The sequence below is a fragment of the Rhinoraja longicauda genome, chromosome 39 (genome assembly GCF_053455715.1).
Source record: "Rhinoraja longicauda isolate Sanriku21f chromosome 39, sRhiLon1.1, whole genome shotgun sequence".
Taxonomy (NCBI): Eukaryota; Metazoa; Chordata; class Chondrichthyes; order Rajiformes; family Arhynchobatidae; genus Rhinoraja; species Rhinoraja longicauda.
The window spans coordinates 7,992,888-8,010,091 of record NC_135991.1 but is presented as its reverse complement, the minus strand read 5'-3'; the positions used below and the strand labels follow the sequence as shown (position 1 = coordinate 8,010,091).

Here is a 17,204-nt window from a genome sequence, read left to right as displayed (position 1 = left end):
CTTTTAGGACCGAGATGAGAACGTTTTTTTTCAGACAGAGAGTGGCGAATCTGCGGAATTCTCTGCCACAGAAGGTAGTTGAGGCCAGTTCGTTGGCTATATTTAAGAGGGAGTTAGATGTGGCCCTTGTGGCTAAAGGGATCAGGGGGTATGGAGAGAAGGCAGGTACGGGATACTGAATTGGATGATCAGCCATGATCATATTGAATGGCGGTGCGTACAGGTTCGAAGGGCCGAATGGCCTACTCCTGCACCTATTTTCTATGTTTCTATGAATCTAGTCCTGGATTCTCCCATTAGTGGAAACAAAAATAGGGCGCAGTGGTCGAGTTGCTGCCTTACAGTGAATGCAGCGCCGGAGACCCGAGTTTGATTCCGACCACGGGTGCTGTCTGTACGGAGTTTGTATGTTCGGCAGCGGCTCTACCCGCTGCACCACCAGCTGCTGCCCGTGACTGATAAGATTTGTCAACAGTGGAAGTTTACGCCTGAGGTCAGAGGGTCAAACAGATCCCGGCCGAGCCGTAACAAAGAGCCATTCACTGATAAATACAGAGCTGTCTTGTCGCATTCCGCACACCACACTTCACTGAGTTTACCCAGAGATTAACCACCCTGTCATTTTCCAGCTGGCTGCCCTTCTCTGGCTCTGAGCCCTGGGCTAGAGTTGGGGAAAATTAGGCAGGGATCGCTGGCAGCTGACCTTTATAAAGTGACTATCAACTAAATGTGGGCCGAGGGAATACACATCTGGAGTATTGTGTGCAATTTTGGTCTCCTAATTTGAGGAAGGACGTCCTTGCTATTGAGGCAGTGCAGCGTAGGTTCACCAGGTTAATCCCCGGGATGGCGGGACTGTCATATGAGGAAAGATTGGAAAGACTAGGCTTGTATTCGCTGGAGTTCACAAGGATGAGAGGTGATCTTATAGAGACGTATAAGAAAATAACTGCAGATGCTGGTACAAATCGAAGGTATTTATTCACAAAATGCTGGAGTAACTCAGCGGGTCAGGCAGCATCTCGGGAGAGAAGGAATGGGTGATGTTTCGGGTCGAGACCCTTCTTCAGACTGATGTCAGGGGGCGGGACAAAGGAAGGATATAGGTGGAGACAGGAAGATAGAGGGAGATCTGGGAAGGAGGAGGGGAAGAGAGGGACAGAGGAACTATCTAAAGTTGGAGAAGTCAATGTTCATACCGCTGGGCTGCAAGCTGCCCAGGCGAAATATGAGGTGCTGTTCCTCCAATTTCCGGTGGGCCTCACTATGGCACTGGAGGAGGCCCATGACAGAAAGGTCAGACTGGGAATGGGAGGGGGAGTTGAAGTGCTCGGCCACTTTATAGAGACGTATAACATTATAAAAGGACTGGACAGGCTAGATACAGGAAAAATGTTCCCAATGTTGGGCGAGTCCAGAACCAGGGGCCACACGGTCTTAAGAATAAAGGGGAGGCCATTTAAAACTGAGGTGAGAAAAATATTTTTCACCCAGAGAGTTGTGAATCTGTGGAATTCTCTGCCACAGAGGGCAGTGGAGGCCAATTCACTGGATGGATTTAAAAGAGAGATAGATAGAGCTCTATGGGCCAACATACCATTCACTTTCTTCACTGCCTGCTGCACCTGCATGCCTACTTTCAATGACTGGTGTACCACGACACCCAGGTCTCGTTGCATCTCTCCTTCTCCTAATCGGCCACCATTCAGATTGTGGATGATCAGCCGTGATCACGATGAATGGCGGTGCTGGCTGGAAGGGCCGAATGGCCTCCTCCTGCACCTGTTTTCTATGTTTCAATGATCATAACGAATGGCGGTGCTGGCTGGAAGGGCCAAATGGCCGCCTCCTGCACCTATTTTCTATGTTTCAATGATCATAATGAATGGCGGTACTGGCTGGAAGGGCCAAATGGCCTCCTCCTGCACCTATTTTCTATGAGTCGGTGGGCAGGGGAGGTTTCCGGTTGTACAGTGTTATAATATATTTTTTGTCCGCGCTTTCAGCCTCGTCGGTGGTGAGCGACGTGACCGATCTCCGGTTGATGGAGAACCGAGGGGAGCCTGGGAGGACACAGAAAGTCATGTGGTACTGGATGAACCGAAACGGGACGGTGGGGCAGCTCGTGGACCTTCTGGCCAGCCTTAATCTGTGGAGACCCCAAGCCATCATCCTGCAGTGTGAGTCTCATCTTCAGTTCCGTTTATAGAGAACTGGCTGTTTATCGAGAACAGTTCCGTTGTGGATAGAGAACTGGCTGGCAGACAGGAAGCAAAGAATAGGAATAAACTGGTCCTTTTCAGAATGGCAGGCAGTGACTAGTGGGGTACCGCAAGACTCAGTGCTGGGACCCCAGCTATTTACAATATATATTAATGATTTGGACGAGGGAATTGAATGCAACATCTCCAAGTTTGCGGATGACACGAAGCTGGGGGGCAGTGTTAGCTGTGAGGAGGATGCTAGGAGGCTGCAAGGTGACTTGGATAGGTTAGGTGAGTGGGCAAAGGCATGGCAGATGCAGTATAATGTGGATAAATGTGAGGTTATCCACTTTCGGCAAGAACAGGAAAGCAGACTATTATCTGAATGGTGGCCGATTAGGAGAAGGGGAGATGCAACGAGACCTGGGTGTCGTGGTATACCAGTCATTGAAAGTAGGCATGCAGGTGCAGCAGGCAGTGAAGAAAGCGAATGGTATGTTGGCATTCATAGCGAGGGGATTTGAGTATAGGAGCAGGGAGGTTCTGCTGCAGTTGTACAGGGCATTGGTGAGACCACACCTGGAGTATTGCGTACAGTTTTGGTCTCCTAATCTGAGGAAAGACATTCTTGCCATAGAGGGAGTACAGAGAAGGTTCACCAGATTGATTCCTGGGATTGCAGGACTTTCATATGAAGAAAGACTGGGTAGACTCGGCTTGTACTCGCTGGAATTTAGAAGATAGAGGGGGGATCTTATAGAAACTTACAAAATTCTTAAGGGGTTGGACAGGCTAGATGCAGGAAGATTGTTCCCGATGTTGGGGAAGTCCAGAACAAGGGGTCACAGTTTAAGGATAAGGGGGAAGTCTTTTAGGACCGAGATGAGAAAGTTTTTTTTCACACAGAGAGGGGTGAATCTGTGGAATTCTCTGCCACAGAAGGTAGTTGAGGCCAGTTCATTGGCTATATTTAAGAGGGAGTTAGATGTGGCCCTTGTGGCTAAAGGGATCAGGGGGTATGGAGAGAAGGCAGGTACGGGATACTGAGTTGGATGATCAGCCATGATCATATTGAATGGCGGTGCGTACAGGCTCGAAGGGCCGAATGGCTTAGTCCTGCACCTATTTTCTATGTTTACTGTCACCTGTACCGAGGTACAGTGAAAAGCTTTTGTTGCGTGCTAACCAGTCAGCGCAAAGACAACACGTGATTACAATCAAGCCGTCCGCAGTGTACAGATACAGGATGAAGGGAATAATGTTTAGTGCAAGATAAATGAACAAGTTTATTGGCCAAGTATGTGGATATACAAGGAATGTGCCTTGGTGATCCGCTCACAAATGACAACACAAACACACAGTTAACAATTAAGAATAAAGCATAAACACATCAAAACAATAAGGATACAACATTGCGATCCAAACATGTGGGTGAAAATAAACCAGAGCAAAAAAGAGTCTACAAACTTTGGTTATTGAGTAGAACTACCACTCGTGGATACAAAGCTGTTTTTATGTCTGGCTGTGGTTGCCTTCCAGAGGGAAGTGGTTCGAAGTGTTTGTGGCCAGGGTGAGAGGGGTCAGGGACGATCTTGCCCGCTCGCTTCCTGGCCCTTGCAGTGTACAGTCCGTCAATGGGGGGGGAAGGTTGCAGCCAACAACCTTCTCAGCTGTGCGAACGATCCGTTTCAGCCTCCGGATGTGGTGCTTGGTGGCTGAGCCAAACCAGATCATGATGGAGAAGGTGAGGACGGACTCAATGATAGCGGTATAGAATTGGACCATCGTTGCCTGTGGCAGATTGTGTTTCCTCAGTTGCCGCAGGAAGCACATCCTCTGTTGGGCCTTGTTGACTGTGGAGTCAACCGTTCAACAGTTCAACAACAACAGTTCAACAGAGCTTTATTTGTCATTCGGTACCAAGGTACCGAACGAAATTACATAGCAGTCATACACAAAAAAGAACACAAGACACATGACCCCAACACAAACGTCCATCACAGTGACTCCAAATACCCCCTAACTGTGATGGAGGCAACAAAACTTCCACTCTCTTCCCCACGCCCACGGACAGACAGCTCGTCCCCGACCGACCCGCACAGTCCCCGCAAGGGGATGGAAGTCCCCGCGGCCGAGCCGCACCGGGCGCTGAAACATCCCGCGGCCGAGCCGGGCGACGGAAGGCCCCGCGGCCGAGCCGCACCGGGCGATGTTAAGTCCAGCGGCCGAGCCGCACCAGCGATGTTAGGCCCCGCGGCCGAGCCGCGCCGGGCGAGGTTAAGTCCAGTGGCCGAGCCGCACCGGGCGATGGAAGGCCCCGCGGCCAAGCCGCACCGGGCGATGTTAAGTCCAGCGGCCGAGCCGCAACAGCGATGAAAAGTCCGCGGCCGAGCCGCGACGGGCGATGTAAAGTCCCGCGGCCGAGCCGCACCGGGCGATGTTAGGCCCTGCGGCCGAGCCGCGCCGGGCGATGTTGCGCCCCGCAGCCGAGCCGCACCGGGCACTGTTAAGTCCCGTGGCCGAGCCGCACCGGACGATATTAAGTCCAGCGGCCGAGCCGCACCGGACGATGTTAAGTCCAGCAGCCGAGCCGCACCGGGCGATGGAAGGTCCCGTGGCCGAGCCGCACCGGACGATGTTAAGTCCAGCGGCCGAGCCGCACCGGACGATGTTAAGTCCAGCAGCCGAGCCGCACCGGGCGATGGAAGGCCCCGCGGCCGAGCCGCACCCCGCGCCGTGAGGAAGAGACCTAAAAGAGAAAGGTTTCCCCCCCACCCACACCACCACCCCCCACACATACACAACCAAAAAAAAAAAAAAACCATCCCAACACCGACACACAACAAAAAAAAAGGAAAAAAGACGAACAGACTGCTAGCGAGCCGCAGCCGTTAGGCGCTGCCACTTCCGACTCTATTTAAGGTCCCCCCATTTAAGGTCCCTGGAGATGATGGTTCCAAGGAACTTAAATGACTCCACAGATGTGACTGTGGTGTTGTTGATGGTGAGTGGGGGGAGGTGAGGGGGATCTCTTCGAAAGTCTACAATTAGTTCCACTGTCTTGAGAGCATTGAGCTCCAGGTTGTTGCGATGGCACCAGGACGCCAGCTGTGTCACTTAAAGTCCAGTAAAGCCCTATTAAAGGTTATCCGAGGGTCTTCAATAAGGTAGATGGGAGGTCAGGACCGCTCTCTAGTTGGTGGTAGGAAGGTTCAGTTGCCTGATCACAGCTGGGAAGAAACTGTCCCTGAATCTGGAGGTGTGCCGTTGCCAGTGTACAAATACATACGATACAATATCGTTGAAAGACTGGAGCGACTAGGCTTGTATACACTGGAATTTAGAAGGATGAGAGGGGATCTTATCAAAAGATATAAGATTATTAAGGGGTTGGACACGTTAGAGGCAGGAAACATGTTCCCAATGTTGGGGGAGTCCAGAACCAGGGGCCACACAGTTTAAGAATAAGGGGTCGGCCATTTAGAACAGAGATGAGGAAAAACCTTATCAGTCAGAGAGTTGTAAATCTGTGGAATTCTCTGCCTCAGAAGGCAGTGGAGGCCAATTCTCTGAATGCATTCAAGAGAGAGCTGGATAGAGCTCTTAAGGATAACGGAGTCAAAAGGGTATGGGGAGAAGGCAGGAACGGGGTGCTGATTGAGAATGACCAGCCATGATCACATTGAATGGTGGTGCTGGCTCGAAGGGCCGAATGGCCTCCTCCTGCACCTATTGTCTATTGATATGATATGATAGAACGTTATTCATCCCAGGAGGGAAATTGATCTGCCAACAGTCATAATAACACAAATTCCATGAGACATGACATTAAAATGACGAGTGGAAAGACGAGGGAGATTTCCAAAGATTGGGGAGGAGGGGGCGGTCAGTCTCAGTCTACCCCAGGACAGAAGGGGGAGGAGTTGTACAGTTTGATAGCTGTGGGGAAGAAGGATCTCCTGTGGCGTTGTGTGTGCTGCATCTTTGTGGGACCAGTCTGTTTCTGAAGGTGCTCCTCAGGTTGACCAGTGTGTCACGGAGGGGGTGAGCCTCTATGTGTTATAGAGTCATACAGCATGGAAATAGGCCCTTCGGCCCAACTCGGACATGCTGGCCAAGGGGTGGCGCAGCTGGTAGAGTCGCTGCCTCACCGCGCCAGAGACCCGCCTTTGATCCTGCCCTCGGGTGCGGAGTTTGCACGTTCCCACTGTGACTGCGTGGGTTTCTTCCGGGTGCTCTGGTTTCCTCCAATATCCCAAAGGCTTGCGGGTTTGCAGGTAGAAACCAGATGCTGGTTTTGTACCAAAGATAGGCGCAAAGTGCTGGAGTAACTCAGCGGGACAGGCAACATCTCTGGAGTTTTGGTCTCCAAATTTGAGGAAGAATATTCTTGCTATTGAGGGCGTGCAGCATAGGTTTACTAGGTTAATTCCCGAAATGGCGGGGCTGTCATATGTTGAAAGACTGGAGCGACTAGGCTTGTATACACTGGAATTTAGAAGGATGAGAGGGGATCTTATCGAAACGTACAAGATTATTAAGGGGTTGGACACGTTAGAGGCAGGAAACATGTTCCCAATGTTGGGGGAGTCCAGAACCAGGGGCCACAGTTTAAGAATAAGGGGTCGGCCATTTAGAACGGAGATGAGGAAAAACTTTTTCAGTCAGAGTTGTTAATCTGTGGAATTCTCTGCCTCAGAAGGCAGTGGAGGCCGATTCTCGGGATGCATTCAAGAGAGAGCCAGAAAGAGCTCTTAAGGATAGCGGAGTCAGGGGGTATGGGGAGAAGGCAGGAACGGGGTACTGATTGAGAATGATCAGCCATGATCACATTGAATGGCGGTAGGTACAGGCTCGAAGGGCCGAATGGCCTCCTCCTGCACCTATTGTCTATAACATAGAACTATGGCACAGCGGTAGAGTTGCTGACTTACAGCGCCAGACACCCGGTTCGATCCTGACTACGGGCGCTGTTTTATACGTTCCCCCCATGACCGGCGTGGGTTTTCTCCAAGATCTTTGGTTTCCTCCCACACTCCAAAGACGTACAGGTTTGTAGGTCAATTGACTTGGTATAACAAAAAAGTTAAATTGTCCCTCGTGTGTGTAGGATAGTGTTAATGTGCGGGGATCGATGGTCGGTGCGGACTCGGTGGGCCAAAGGGCCTTTTTCCGCGCTGTATCTCTTAACTAAACTAAACTAGTGTGTGAGCCGGCAGTCTGCCTGGCTTTTTCTTTCTTTGTCTATTGTTAGTGTTTAGATGTATGTAATGTAATGACCTATTTTTAGCCATTTTAGCCATGTATATGTGGGGGGGTGGTGGTGGGGGGGGGTGGGAGAAACCTTTTTTTTCCCAAATCTCTTCCTCAACGGACCTTTTTCCGTGTCGTATCTCCGTTCGCGCTGCGGCCTAACACCGTGGAGTTGGCAGCCTCCAGCTGGGATCGACCTTGAAGGCTCCGGTCGCAGGGCCTGGACTGACCATCTCGGAGGCTTCGGCCGCAGGCCCTGCAGACCGCAACATCGGGAGCTCGCAGGTCCCTGGCTGGCGACCGGCTTTCGGGAGCTCCAGCCGTAGCAGCTTCGACCGCCCCAATCGCAAGGCTCGATTGACCCGTTCGCAGGACCTTCATCGCCCTGCGTGGCTCGGCCTGGGACCCTCCATCGCCCGGCGGGGTTCTCAGGACCTTCATCGCCCTGCGTGGCTCGGCCTAGGACCTTCCATCGCCCGGCGGGGTTCTCAGGACCTTCATCGGCTTGCTAGGCTCGGCCTGGGAACTTCCATTGCCCGGCGGGGGGCTTCGGGAGTCGGGAGCCTCGATTGCCTCGAGGAAGCAGTTTGACTGCCTGACCACGGGAGAGGAACGGAGGAGGAGATAAGACTATTCTTGCCTTCCGTCACAGTGAGGGTGTGCCTGGAGGAATCACTGTGATGGTTGTCCGCGTTAAACTTGTGTGGTTCTGTGTCTTGTGCTCCTTATTGTTAGTGACTGCATGGTAACGACAATTTCATTCAAATTTATGACAATTTGATTTGATTTGATTAATGGTCAGCGTGAACTCGGTGGGCCGAAGGGCCTGTTTCCACGTTCTAATCTCTATTTACTCACTACCTCCTCTGGCAGCTCGTTCAATATACCCACCACCCTCTGCGTGGAAAACGTAGCCCCTCAACTTCCTATTAAACCTTTCCCCCCTCACCTCAAACCCATGCAGACCCTGGGAAAAACATTGTGGCCTGCAGAGTGTTTTTGGCATTTTCTGTTTTTAATTTAGATTCCCAGCAGCTACCATTTAAAAAAAAAAAATTTCACGAACCTAAAAGGTGCTGCAAATGACAATTTTTAGACTTGGCAGCTGCTACTGAGAGCATTCTGTCTAATCTCCTCGCCTGTCTGCTTCTAAACAGTGCGTCATAAGATACAGAAACATAGAAAACAGGTGTAGGAGTAGGCCATTCGGCCCTTCGAGCCAGCACCACCATTCAATGTGATCATGGCTGATCATCCAGTACATGCCTTCTCCCCATATTGATTCCATTAGCCCTTAGAGCTATATCCAACTCTCTCTCGAATACATCCGGTGAATTGGTCTCCATTGCCTTCTGTGGCAGAGAATCCCACAGATTCACACCTAATTCTCTGGGTGAAAAGGTTTTTCCTCATCTCAGTACACAGTCCTAGGGGCGGCACGGTGGCGCAGCGGTAGAGTTGCTGCCTTACAGTGAATGCAGCGCCGGAGACTCGGGTTCGATCCTGACTACGGGCGCCGTCTGTACAGAGTTTGTACGTTCTCCCCGTGACCTGCGTGGGTTTTCTCCGAGATCTTCGGTTTCCTCCCACACTCCAAAGACCGACAGGTATGTAGGTTAATTGACTGGGTAAATGTGAAAATTGTCCCTAGTGTGTGTAGGATAGTGTTAATGTGCGGGGATCGCTGGGCGGCACGGACTTGGTGGGTCGAAGGGCCTGTTTCCGCGCTGTATCTCTAAATCTAAAATCTAAAATGGCCTACCCCTTATTCTTAAACTGTGTGACCCCTGGTTCTGGACTCCCCCAACATCGGGAACAGAAGGCAGTGGAGGCCAATTCACTGGATGTGTTCAAGAGAGAGTTAGATGTAGCTCTTAGGGCTAACGGAATCAAGGGATATGGGGAGAAAGCAGGAACGGGGTACTGATTGTGGATGATCAGCCATGATCATATTGAATGGCTCTAAGGGCTGATTGGCCTACTCCTGCACCTATTTTCTAGGTTACTCAATGCCCTGACTAATGGGTCACTCACCAGTGCGGGGAACTGTAGGCAAGAGGTCACAGAACGAGCAACCCGAAATGTCACCCATTCCTTCTCTCCAGAGATGCTGCCTGACCCACTGAGGTACTCCAGCATTTTGTGTCTCCCTACGATTTAAACCAGCATCTACAGTTCTTTCCTACAACGAGATCTGGGTGTCCTAGTGCATCAGTCACTGAAAGGAAGCATGCAGGTACAGCAGGCAGTGAAGAAAGCCAATGGAATGTTGGCCTTCATAACAAGAGGAGTTGAGTATAGGAGCAAAGTGGTCCTTCTGCAGTTGTACAGGGCCCTAGTGAGACCGCACCTGGTGTACTGTGTGCAGTTTTGGTCTCCAAATTTGAGGAAGGATATTCTTGCTATTGAGGGCGTGCAGCGTAAGTTTACTAGGTTAATTCCCGGAAATGCGGGACTGTCGTATTTTGAAAGACTGGAGCGACTAGGCTTGTATACACTGGAATTTAGAAGGATGAGAGGGGATCTTATCGAAACGTATAAGATTATTAAGGGGTTGGACACGTTAGAGGCAGGAAACATGTTCCCAATGTTGGGGGAGTCCAGAACAAGGGGCCACAGTTTAAGAATAAGGGGTAGGCCATTTAGTACGGAGATGAGGAAAAACTTTTTCAGTCAGAGTTGTTAATCTGTGGAATTCTCTGCCTCAGAAGGCAGTGGAGGCCGATTCTCGGGATGGTTTCAAGAGAGAGCTAGATAGAGCTCTTAAAGATAGCGGAGTCAGGGGGTATGGGGAGAAGGCAGGAACGGGGTACTGATTGAGAATGATCAGCCATGATCACATTGAATGGTGGTGCTGGCTAGAAGGGCTGAATGGCCTCCTCCTGCACCTATTGTCTATTGCCTGCTCCGCACGTTGTTTAGTTTAGAGATATAGTGTGGAAACAGGCCCAGCTGCCCACCGAGTCCGCGCCGACCAGCCATCCCCCAGTACACTAACACCATCCCACACACGAGGGACAATTTACAACATTTACCGAGGCCAAATAGCCTTCAAACCTGCAGGTCTTTGGAGTATGGGAGGAATCCGGACCACCCCCGCGGGGAAAACCCACGCAGGTCACGGGGAGAACGTGCAAACTCTACCCACACACAGACGGACAGCTCCCGTAGTCGGGGTAGTCGGGACATCCCTGTGTGGTACCTCAGCTGCATGGAGGCAGATAGGAAAGCTCTTCAGCGGGTAGTCCATAGAGCTCAGAGGACCATCGGAACACAGCTACCAGCCTTGGAGGGCATCTACAACACACGATGCCACCAGCATCCACAAAGACTCCTCACACCCCTGCAGCAGTCTGTTCGAACTCCTTCCATCGGGCAGACGATACAAGGCCTTCTACGCCCGCACCTCCAGACTCAGGAACAGCTTCATCCCCAGGGCCATAGCTGCCATGAACCGGTCCGGCTGAGCCGGATGGTCACATCGCGTAGTGATCCAGCACAGATCTACTTGCACTTTATTCTGTCTCAAAACTGTTACAGTTTGTTTCGTTGGGTTGTTGTTGTTTAAATTAATTAAATTATTGCATCGTATGGGAGGCGCATTCCCAATCTCGTTGTACCCCTGTACAATGACAATAAAGATATATTGTGTTGTATTGATAGAACCTGGGTCTCTGGCACTGCAAGGCAGCAACTTTACCGCTATGCTTTGTGTTTAGCCTGGGAGTGATAGGTGGATACAGGTGAGGGTGGGGGGGGGGGCTTGATAGGTGGGAGGGAAGAGGTGGGGGGGAGAAACAAGTGGGTAATCTGATTTTTTTGCAAGGAATATAACCGCATTTCCGATTGCAGGCATGGCGGTCTTAAAATAAAGCTTTGGCACCGGGCAGACTTCCTGTTGTTCATTTCCCGTTCACCAGCTACACTGTCTGGACACGACAACAGACCCTGTGTTAATTTAGACTGCGTCACAGGCAGTCATCTCTCCACAGCCCTGTGGGTTAAGCCAGATGTCCCTTCAACGCCGCCTCTCTGCCGCCACTTGCAGGCCTGTGCCGGAACTGCAACTTGTCACCCCACTCGTGAAGCGTTCCATATTTTATCGTCCCCAGCTTTGAACGAATGAATAAGTTTATTGGCCAAGTATGTGCGCGTACAAGGAATGTCCGCTCACAAATGACAACAGTTAACCATTAAGAATAAAGCAAAACACATCAAAACACTAAGGAAACAACATTACGGTCTGTACATGGGGGTGAAAATAAACCAGAGCAAAAAAGAGACTACAGACTTTGGTTATTGAGTAGAACTTGTATACACTGGAATTTAGAAGGATGAGAGGAGATCTTATCGAAACGTATAAGATTATTAAGGGGTTGGACACGTTAGAGGCGGGAAACATGTTCCCAATGTTGGGGGAGTCCAGAACAAGGGGCCACAGTTTAAGAATAAGGGGTCGGCCATTTAGAACTGAGATGAGGAAACACTTTTTCAGTCAGAGAGTTGTGAATTTGTGGAATTCTCTACCTCAGAAGGCAGTGGAGGCCAATTCTCTGAATGCATTCAAGAGAGAGCTGGATAGAGCTCTTAAGGATAGCGGAGTCAGGGGGTATGGGGTGAAGGCAGGAACGGGGTACTGATTGAGAATGATCAGCCATGATCACATTGAATAGTGGTGCGTGCAGGCTCGAAGGGCCGAATGGCCTCCTCCTGCACCTATTGGCTAACTCATGGAACTCGTGGAAAAAAACTGTTTTTATGTCCGGCTGTGGCTGCTTTGACAGTCCGGAGTCCGCGCCGCCCAGCGATCCCCGCACACTAACACTATCCTACACCCACTAGGGACAATTTTTTTTACATTTACCCAGTCAATTAACCTACAAACCTGTACGTCTTGGGAGTGTGGGAGGAAACCGAAGATCTTGGAGAAAACCCACGCAGGTCACGGGGAGAACGTACAAACTCCGTACAGACAGCGCCCGTAGTCGGGATGGAACCCGGGTCTCCGGCGCTGCATTTGCTGCAAGGCAGCAACTCTACCGCTGCGCCACCGTGCCATATAACCATATAACCATATAACCATATAACAACTACAGCATGGAAACAGGCCTGTCCGGCCCTACCAGTCCACGCCGACCATTCTCCCTGACCTAGTCTCATCTACCTGCACTCAGACCATAACCCTCTAATCCCCTCCTATCCATATACCTATCCAATTTACTCTTAAATAATAAAATCGAGCCTGCCTCCACCACTTCCACCGGAAGCCCATTCCATACAGCCACCACCCTCTGAGTAAAGAAGTTACCCCTCATGTTACCCCTAAACTTTTGTCCCTCAATTCTGAAGCTATGTCCCCTTGTTGGAATCTTCCCCACTCTCAAAGGGAAAAGTCTACCCACGTCAACTCTGTCCATCCCTCTCAAAATTTTAAAAACCTCTATCAAGTCCCCCCTCAACCTTCTACGCTCCAAAGAATAAAGACCCAACCTGTTCAACCTCTCTCTGTAGCCTAAGTGCTGAAACCCAGGCAACATTCTAGTAAATCTCCTCTGTACCCTCTCCATTTTGTCGACATCCTTCCTATAATTTGGCGACCAGAACTGCACACCATACTCCAGATTCGGCCTCACCAATGCCCTGTACAATTTTAACATTACATCCCAACTTCTATACTCGATGCTCTGATTTATAAAGGCAAGCATACCAAACGCCTTCTTCACCACCCTATCCACATGAGATTCCACCTTCAGGGAACAATGCACAGTTATTCCCAGATCCCTCTGTTCCACTGCATTCCTCAATTCCCTACCATTTACCCTATACGTCCTATTTTGATTTGTCCTACCAAAATGCAGCACCTCACACTTATCAGCATTAAACTCCATCTGCCATCTTTCAGCCCACCCTTCCAAAAGGCCCAAGTCTCTCTGTAGACTTTGAAACTCTACTTCATTATTAACTACAGCGCCGCCCTACTTTGCCAAATAAACGGAGAAATCGGATCAAAAAGAAAGAAAAAATAATAAACTATGTGTCGACTTGCAATGAACACTAGGTTCCGCTAGAGGTCGCTAGGGGTTCCGTGACAAATCCCCCCCCCCCCCCCGCGTGCCCTGGAAGTCTTCCTGAAAATGTGGCGCCCAAGCTGGGCAAGGCAGCCAATCTTGACCTCATCGGGACTTCCACGACCGATCGGCGGGTTGAATTTGCAACCTGCGGCTGGGGCTCTGGAACTCCAGCCCAGCTGGAGCCAGCACATCTATCCCCATCGCCCAGCGACTTCCTTGGCCGGCTGGATAAACCAGCAAGGCGGCACAGTGGCGCAGCGTTAGAGTTGCTGCCTTACAGCGAATGCAGCGCCGGAGACTCAGGTTCGATCCTGACTACGGCTGCAGTCTGTACGGAGTTTGTACGTTCTCCCCGTGACCTGCGTGGGTTTTCTCCAAGATCTTCGGTTTCCTCCCACACTACAAAGACGTACAGGTATGTAGGTTAATTGACTGGGTAAATGTAAAAATTGTCCCTAGTGTGTGTGGGATAGTGTTAATGTGCGGGGATCGCTGGGCGGCGCGGACTCGGTGGGCCGAAGGGCCTGTTTCCGTGCTGTATCTCTAAATCTAAAAAAAATCGTAGGAACCAAGACTGCCAGAAAATCAGTGGTGGAACTGTAATGAGTAAATATTACATTTAAGTGCAAGATTATATAATAACTAAATTAATTAAGACAGGGTTTAAATATAAAACACAGCAGAAAAGCCAATTACCACCTTTTTTGGGCTGATTATCAATTAATGTGCGAATTTAATTCAAAATATTATTAGTATACAGTGACATATTCACATTATTTTGTCATGTCTGTTTTTACTTTGAAATGCACTAAAAGAGGCTTGAAACTGGTAATTTTGTGTGTACATTTTCAAAGTTTTTCCGATTTTTTTACCCCGTTGTACACCTCACGCAAGCATTCTGCTCTTTTCCTCTATCTTTTTTTGACCTCGCTCACGTGCCTGGTTTTCTCGGCTGGATAGAGCTCTTAAGGATAGCGGAGTAAGGGGGTACGGGGAGAAGGCAGGAACGGGGTACTGATTGAGAATGATCAGCCGTGATCACATTGAATGGCGGTGCGTACAGGCTCGAAGGGCCGAATGGCCTCCTCCTGCACCTATTGTCTATTGTCTAAGCATTTTAGTTTAGTTTAGTTAAGTACATTAGCATTTAAGTACACACACTAGGGACTATTTACAATTTTACCGAAGGCAATTGACCTACAGAGTTCTACGTCTTTGGAGTGTGCGAGGAAATCGGGGCATCCGGAGGAAACCTACGCAGGTCACGGTGAAAATGTACAAACTCTGTGCAGACAGCACTTGTAGTCAGGATGGAACCCGGGCCTCTGGCGCCATGAGGCAGCAACGTATTGAGTCCCTGCACCCGTGCCCGCGTTACTGACTCACGCCATGTGCCCCTCTGCCTTCCAGGGACACCTCCGCCCCCCTGCCCGCGTCCCAGCCTGGCGCCAGCACTGGCGGTGCCCCCGTGCCTGCCAGCCGCGGGGTCGTGGCCCACGCCAGCCGCCCCCTCCACCGGGACCAGCTTCGAGAAGAATATCAACGGCCGGCTGAGCGAGAGAGAGACGGTGACCATCGACTCCCCCGGTAGGTGGAGGGCGCGGAGAGCTAAGCCCGGCTCCCTGGTGCGGTGTGCCCCGCACGTCTCATGGCCAGAGGAGGGAGGCAGGCTGCCGGGCCGGGCCAGGCCTCTCCTGGGACCAAGGTTCAATCCTCACCTCCGCCCCTGTGTGTGTGTATGTGACTGTCTGTGCCTGTGTGTGCACACGCGTGCTGTGTGTGCATGCCTGTCCATGGTCTATTGTGCACGTGTGTCTCTGTGTGTGTGTGTGTGTGTCTGTGGTCTCTGTGTGTGTGCGTGTTTCTGTGTGCGTGTGTGCACGTCTATGGTCTGCGTGTGCGAATCTGGTATGTTTGTCCATGTTCCGTGTGTGTGTATGTCTGTGGTATGTGTGCATGTGTGTCCATGGTATGTGTGTGTGTGTTTCTGTGTGTGTGCGTGCGTGCGTGCACATATCTGTTCTGGGCATGCATGTCTGTGGTCTGTGTGTATGTGTGTCTGTGGTGTGTATGTGTGTTTATGTGTACGTACACATGTATCTGGACTGAGCGTGCATGTCTGTGTGTGTGCGCATGTGTGTCCGTGGTGTGTGTGTGTTTCTGTGTGCGCGCGCGCATATCTGGTCTGGGCATGCATGTCTGTGTGTGTGTGCGCATGTGTGTCCATGGTGTGTGTGTGTGCGTTTCTGTGTGCGTGTACGCGTATCTGGTCTGAGCGTGCATGTCTGTGGTCTGTGTGTGTCTGAGCGTGCATGTCTGTGGTCTGTGTGTGTGTGTGTGTGCTTGCACGTCTGTGTGCGTGCGTGCTGCCTGTGTGCGCGTCTATGCTTGCGGGCATCTGTGTGTGTGTGTGCGTGCGTGCGTGCGTGTGTCTGTGCGGAGTTTGCACGCTCTCCCCGTGACGGCGTGGGTTTCTCCTGTTTCCGTACCGTCTGTCTGTGCTGTTTGTATCAAGCCTCCACAGGTTAGGCTGGGCACTGAAGGAAATGCTGTCTGGTTAATCTTGTCACGGTTGTTTTTCCTTTCCTTCCTCCCCAGAGCCTAAGAATGATCTGCCTCGTCCTCCCACTCCACCGGACAGCTTGTTTACAGTTCCTGGCAAGGTAAGCTATCTTCCAACCGATTCTCAGCTGTTTGGACTCTGTTCAGAAGTTGAGCAGGCTGGGACTATTCCTCGGAGCACAGGAGGATGTGGGGTGATCTTATAGAGGTGTATACAATCATGAGAGGAATAGATTGGGTGAACGCACAGGTAAAATACACAGGGTCTCTTGCCCCGATTAACAGAATCGAGAACCAGAGGACATATGGATGCATTCAAGAGAGAGCTAGATAGAGCTCTTAAAGATAACGGAGTCAGGGGGTATGGGGAGAAGGCAGGAACGGGGTACTGATTGAGAATGATCAGCCATGATCACATTGAATGGCGGTGCTAGCTCGAAGGACCAAATGGCCTACTCCTGCATCTATTGTCTAACTCTACGGGTCAAGCAGCATCTCGGGAGAGAAGGAATGGGTGACGTTTCGGGTCGAGACCCTCTATTGACATAGGTTTAAGGTGAGGGGGGAAATTTAACAGGAATCTGATGGGTAAATATTTCACACATAGGGTGGTGGGTGGATGGAACAAGCTACCAGATGAGATAGATGAGGCAGGAACTATCCTAGCATTTAAGAAACAGTTAGACAGGTACTTGGATAGGACAGGTTTGGAAGGATATGGACCGAACGTGGGCAGGTGGGACGAGGGGAGATGGGGCATGTTGGCCGGCATGGGCAAGTTAGGCCGAAGCTCCCTGTAGCTCAGACCCTCGAGTCCTGGCAACATCCTCGTAAATCCTCTCTGTACCCTTCCCGGCTTGACGGCATCTTTCCTATAACATGGTTCGGTATGAACATTGTATTCCTGCACGGTGCTGTTTCATGTTGTACATGTCGAGTTCCTCCGGCAATTTGAAGCTTGCTGGCCGCGTGTTGTATAAACGCCCGTCCTAACCAAAGATACGAGAGGAACAAGATGGACTGCTCCGTTGAAATCGCCTATACTGAAGTGTAGTACGCAAAGGAGCCATTTTAGTAAGCAAAACCCACCATTTTAGTAGGCAACCCCCACCAT

The 17,204-nt window shown here is 50.7% G+C and overlaps 1 protein-coding gene across 1 annotated transcript in view; it reads left to right on the top strand.

The window, feature by feature from the left end:
* irak1 (interleukin-1 receptor-associated kinase 1) overlaps positions 1–17,204 on the top strand; it is a 63,836-nt gene that overhangs the window by 16,696 nt on the left and 29,936 nt on the right. The window contains exons 2-4 of the mRNA XM_078430105.1: positions 2,007–2,180; positions 14,939–15,115; positions 16,127–16,191. Of these exons, the coding sequence (XP_078286231.1) occupies positions 2,007–2,180; positions 14,939–15,115; positions 16,127–16,191 (416 nt within the window). The remainder of the gene's footprint in view (positions 1–2,006; positions 2,181–14,938; positions 15,116–16,126; positions 16,192–17,204) is intronic.